Consider the following 4,781-nt stretch of genomic DNA (forward strand, 5'->3'; position numbering starts at 1 on the left):
GCAATATTGCTTTTCTTTGGCATGGATATCAATGTGAATATCTGCTTGACCTATGTTCCCTGAAACGTTCTCTGTTTGGTGGGCAGTTTCTTTTTCTTCCCATGGATGGCCATCCCTTTTTCTTTCATTCTGCAGATGAACTTTACAGTAATTATATAAATTTCAAAGAAAAATTCCATTGGATTTGATTGAGGTTGCATAAATTTGTAGATAAATTTAGGGAGAGTTGAAATCTTCATAATGTTGAGTTTTGTTACTCAAACATGATTTTATAAAAATATTTTTTTAGTTGACATAAGTATGTTTTCCCTTGTATGTATGTATTTTCTTGTGTTCCCTTAGTAGTTTTATGGTTTTTCTCTGTGTAAATATATCAATTTTTGAATGCTTTCTAGAAAACATTTTTTGCCTGTTATAAAGGGAATATTTTTAGTTGTGTTTTCTAACTATTGTATTTTGAACTTTCTTATTGCTACGGTTTTCAGTTATATTTAGTTTTTCCCTACATTAATAGCTTAATGGGTTTCGCTTCCAAGAAACAGACACCCATCAAAAGGAGAATTTGAGGAATAACTGGCATTGTCTGGTACTCAAGAACACAAGAGATTGAATTAGGGATTGTGAAGTCAAGGATTAAAGATATTCTCTGCATCTCTGAGATGACATGGTCTTTTTCTGTACTATTTTTCTGGCTCCAGAATATTAGTTCTCAATTTTTTCAGGATTCATTGCTTTATTTAGTCTTAAAATTTTTTGGCTAGGAAAAATGGCATATATTTAATGTTTACAACTTGATGTTGTGATATACAAATACACAAAGAAATGATTAGTATAGTTAGGCTATCATATTCATCTCCTCCTGTAGTTCCCTTTTATTATTATTTTTTGGTGAGAACTCTCTTAGAAAATTTCAAACTTTAGCAGGTGTTCTTACCTGACAAATTCTGACACACACTCTCTTGTTTCCATCTGTCTGCCTCACTTAATTTTGTTTTCTCTCTCTATTCTGGTCCTTGGTGTTTATGTGCATTTTTACTTTTTCAAAAGAATATTTCTTGAAAATTTCAGTATGAAATCAGAAATAAAAGGAAAAGCAATAAAGTTTATGGCAGAGAATCAAAGTATTCATGTTATTTATTCCTTACCTTTTGTGTGTTATATATGGGAGAAAAAGTCCCAATAAGGCACCTTAATCTCAAGAATGTTGTCATGAACCACATGACATTATTAGCCTGAGGGTATATTGTCATACACAGTTCTTCTGTATAGTCTGGAGGGTGTATAGATGTTTAACAGGTGCTCAGTAAATATCTGTTCAGGGGAATAACTCATAGAGAAATTGTTGCCTTGTTTATCATGCACTTTTCTGCTGACCACCAACCTGGGATCAGAACAAGCAGGCTGCCCAGCCAGAACAATGTTCTCAGAGGACAGGCCTTCTTGAGTTCAGAACCTGTCAGTAGTTTGAGCAGTGAGTGCGGCAAGTGGTGTGAGAGTAATAGTGAAATGATGGGGACAAACTCACAAGTTGAATTCTCCTCATAGAGTTTGAGCATTTGTCAAATCAACATAGTTATTGAAGTTTCAAGGCTGGTGAAATAATCCGACCTGAGTAGTGGATGGCTGGTGTCTCTGAGTGAAGTCAACAGCCCAGCGGACTTTGGAAAGGGAAGGATTGGTGGGAAGAGATGGCTCCTTGAAGAGAGATGAAGGAAACAAGGAATTCAGGAGCAGAGGTGTGTCATGGGAATGCCCCCACAGTAGTAGAGAGCTATCAGAATGCAATGAAGAAAATAAAGGTGTAGGCTATGAATTTGAATGGCTCCCAGCTGAGAATGTCTGGTGGCAAATTAGAAAGAATCTTGGACTGATGTCAGAAAGCCTGATTCTGAGTCCCTTAATTCACCACTTTCTGCATGATCCTGGATAAATAACCATTTCCCTGAGCCTTAGTTTTCTACTATGTACATTGTTAGATTAATATTTAAAGCTGAGTGAATACATATGGATTAAATGAATGGGTGCATGTTAAGTTTGTGTTGTAAAGTCAATTACACATTACACAGTCTAACATGGTATAAATCAGCAAACTGGTTACAATCAGTATTGTTTTGTGGCAGGCCTCTCAGTAGCCCGCATCCAGAACAGCTGGCTGGATCCCATGGCCTGGATGAATAATGTGACTGAGTTAATTATCATGGGTCTTTTCCAGGACCCAGAGGTGCAGAGAGTGTGCTTTGTGGTGTTTCTCCCTGTGTACCTGGCCACAGTGCTGGGCAACGGCCTCATTGTTCTGACAGTCAGCGTCAGTGAGAGTCTGAGCTCCCCCATGTACTTCTTCCTTAGCCACCTGTCCCTGGTGGAGATCACCTACTCCTCTACTGTTGTCCCTAAATTCATCACAGACTTACTTGCCAAGACTAAAACCATCTCCCTGGAAGGCTGTGTGGCTCAGATATTCTTCTTCCACTTTTTTGGGGTTACTGAGATCTTCCTGCTCACGGTAATGGCCTACGACTGCTATGTGGCCATCTGCAAACCCCTTCACTACACAACCATCATGAGTCGGCCTGTGTGTCACCATCTGGTTGCTGGTTCCTGGCTTGGGGGCTTTTTTCACTCTATGGTCCAGATCATTGTCACTCTCCAGTTGTTTTTCTGTGGTCCCAATGTGATAGATCACTACTTCTGTGACCTCCACCCCTTATTCAAGCTTTCCTGCGCTGACGCCTCTGTGGAGGGGGTTATGGTGTTTGGCAACAGTGGATTATTTTCTATCTTTTCTTTCCTCCTATTGGTGTCCTCCTATATCATCATCCTGGTCAGCTTGAGGAAGCATTCTGCAGAGGGGAGGCGCAAAGCCCTCTCCACCTGTGCCTCTCACATCACGGTGGTCCTCTTGTTCTTCGGACCTGCCATCTTCCTCTATATGAGGCCACCCTCCACCTTCACTGAGGACAAGCTGGTGGCCGTGTTCTACACGGTTGTCACCCCCATGCTGAACCCCATCATTTACACACTCAGAAATGCAGAGGTGAAAAATGCCATGAGGAAGCTGTGGGGCAAGAAAGTGAATTCCAGGATGGAATAAAAATGAAAACATGAAAAAAGCAGCATGTATGGGGTGACCAAATATGCTCTGATTTTAGCCAACTATGAGGAATAGAGGAATAGCTAACCCATTCATATTTTTTATATATTCAGACAAGCCTCATACTCCATAGTATCAGTCATAGCCCTTTAACAGCTTTCTGTATCTTGGCTCCCCACCAAGCGTGCACAGTGGCTCAGCATATCCAGGTATTTTATGTTCATATGAGGGGACAGAGGGGCTGTCATTTTATTTGAGAAATATTTCTCAGAGACCTCCAGAACAATTCTTATTTTGTTCTATTGACCAGAACTAGGTGTCATGACTATGCCTAGATACAAAGGAGACTGGGATAGGGAATAGCAGCAGAAGGGAATGGGATTATATTATCAGTTTAGACCAGGCACTGTGTTTCACTTGCACTGGCACATTGGTGTTTGAACAAAGTCAGGGACCTGTCATTAAGGAAGGAGTATCTGCCACAGAGAGTTTGGTGAAAGTTTTGGTGAAAGTTGGGTGGTGCACTGTATCATAGTGAAGTTGTAAAGGGATTTGAGCTGGTGTCAGAGTAACTGACTGAAGCCCAGATCAACTACTTAGTGACTGTGCAACATCAGGCAAGCAACTGAAACTCTGTGATACAGTTTCCTTGGCATGGAAGTTTGGGCTAAGCATAAGAACTATTTTCTTTGTGTCACTCTTTTCCTGAGAATGCACCTGCTTTAATTTCTCTCTAGAGTATAAAGGGGGGAGGCCCTGGGATCAGAGCACCTGGGAGTTGTGAATAGGAACCAAACCATCCTGAGTTCTTGGAGAAAGGGTGTGGGTTTTTTATGCATACATATCCCTACCCAGAGTTCTGAGCCAATTCCCTGCAAGTTAAGTCACAAAGCAGGAATTTGCTAATATCAAATTTCTGATTAATCCAAAACACATTTCTATTAAGACTTTATAAAATTAATTTCAATTATGTTTTGTGGAGGCCTGTGAAGGATAATTTATCTGGGGAGGAATTTTTGTGTGTTTTAATTTCAGTTTTCTTGGAAATAATAAGTAGCAAGGATTTTATATATGATGGTTTCTTTCTTACAATGAGTTTTCAATCTAGTTAACTGACTTTCCTAATCCTTTCTTGGGTTTACTTTCTTGATAAAGGGATGTAGGCACAAGGCACAAATGAGCTGTGTTTGGGCACGTTTTCACATGATTGACCAAGCTTTTCCATTTCAGGTTGAATTATTGTCCCCAATTCTTTACTTCTTCCTGTGTCTGTGACCCTTTCCATGTAATTTTATAGTTCTCCCCACAAAACATGGAAAATACTTTTTGATTCCTTGACTTCAGCCTCAGCAATATGACTTTCTTTGGCTAATGTAATGTGTATGGAAATGACCATGTATTGTTTAAAGCCTGGAAGTTAAGAGGTCTCATAAAAAAAAAAAGAGGTCTCATGTATTGCATAGTCATGTGCCTCTGGTGTCCCTGTGGCCATCATGAGGTGATGGAGAGCAGCTGTGCACAGCGTGGGCTACAGATTGACTCCTAAGGAGGGAGCTGCTCTACCTGCTCTACTGACTGCAGCCTCAGGCCAAGCTGCCCCATTCAGCAGACCCAGGAATGTGAGAACACATGCTTATTGTGACAAGCTACTGGGCATTTGTGGTCATTTGTTTTCAGCACAGACTCACTA

The 4,781-nt window shown here is 40.4% G+C and overlaps 1 protein-coding gene across 1 annotated transcript; it reads left to right on the forward strand.

Moving 5' to 3' along the window:
• The first annotated feature begins 2,158 nt into the window (after positions 1 to 2,158).
• Positions 2,159 to 3,091, forward strand: LOC118927992 (olfactory receptor 4B1-like). The gene has a single exon (XM_036916743.2). It carries the CDS (start codon positions 2,162 to 2,164, stop codon positions 3,089 to 3,091), a length of 930 nt encoding a protein of 309 aa, XP_036772638.2. The 5' UTR covers positions 2,159 to 2,161.
• Positions 3,092 to 4,781: the final 1,690 nt, after the last annotated feature.

This window comes from Manis pentadactyla, chromosome 9 (genome assembly GCF_030020395.1).
Source record: "Manis pentadactyla isolate mManPen7 chromosome 9, mManPen7.hap1, whole genome shotgun sequence".
Taxonomy (NCBI): domain Eukaryota; kingdom Metazoa; phylum Chordata; class Mammalia; order Pholidota; family Manidae; genus Manis; species Manis pentadactyla.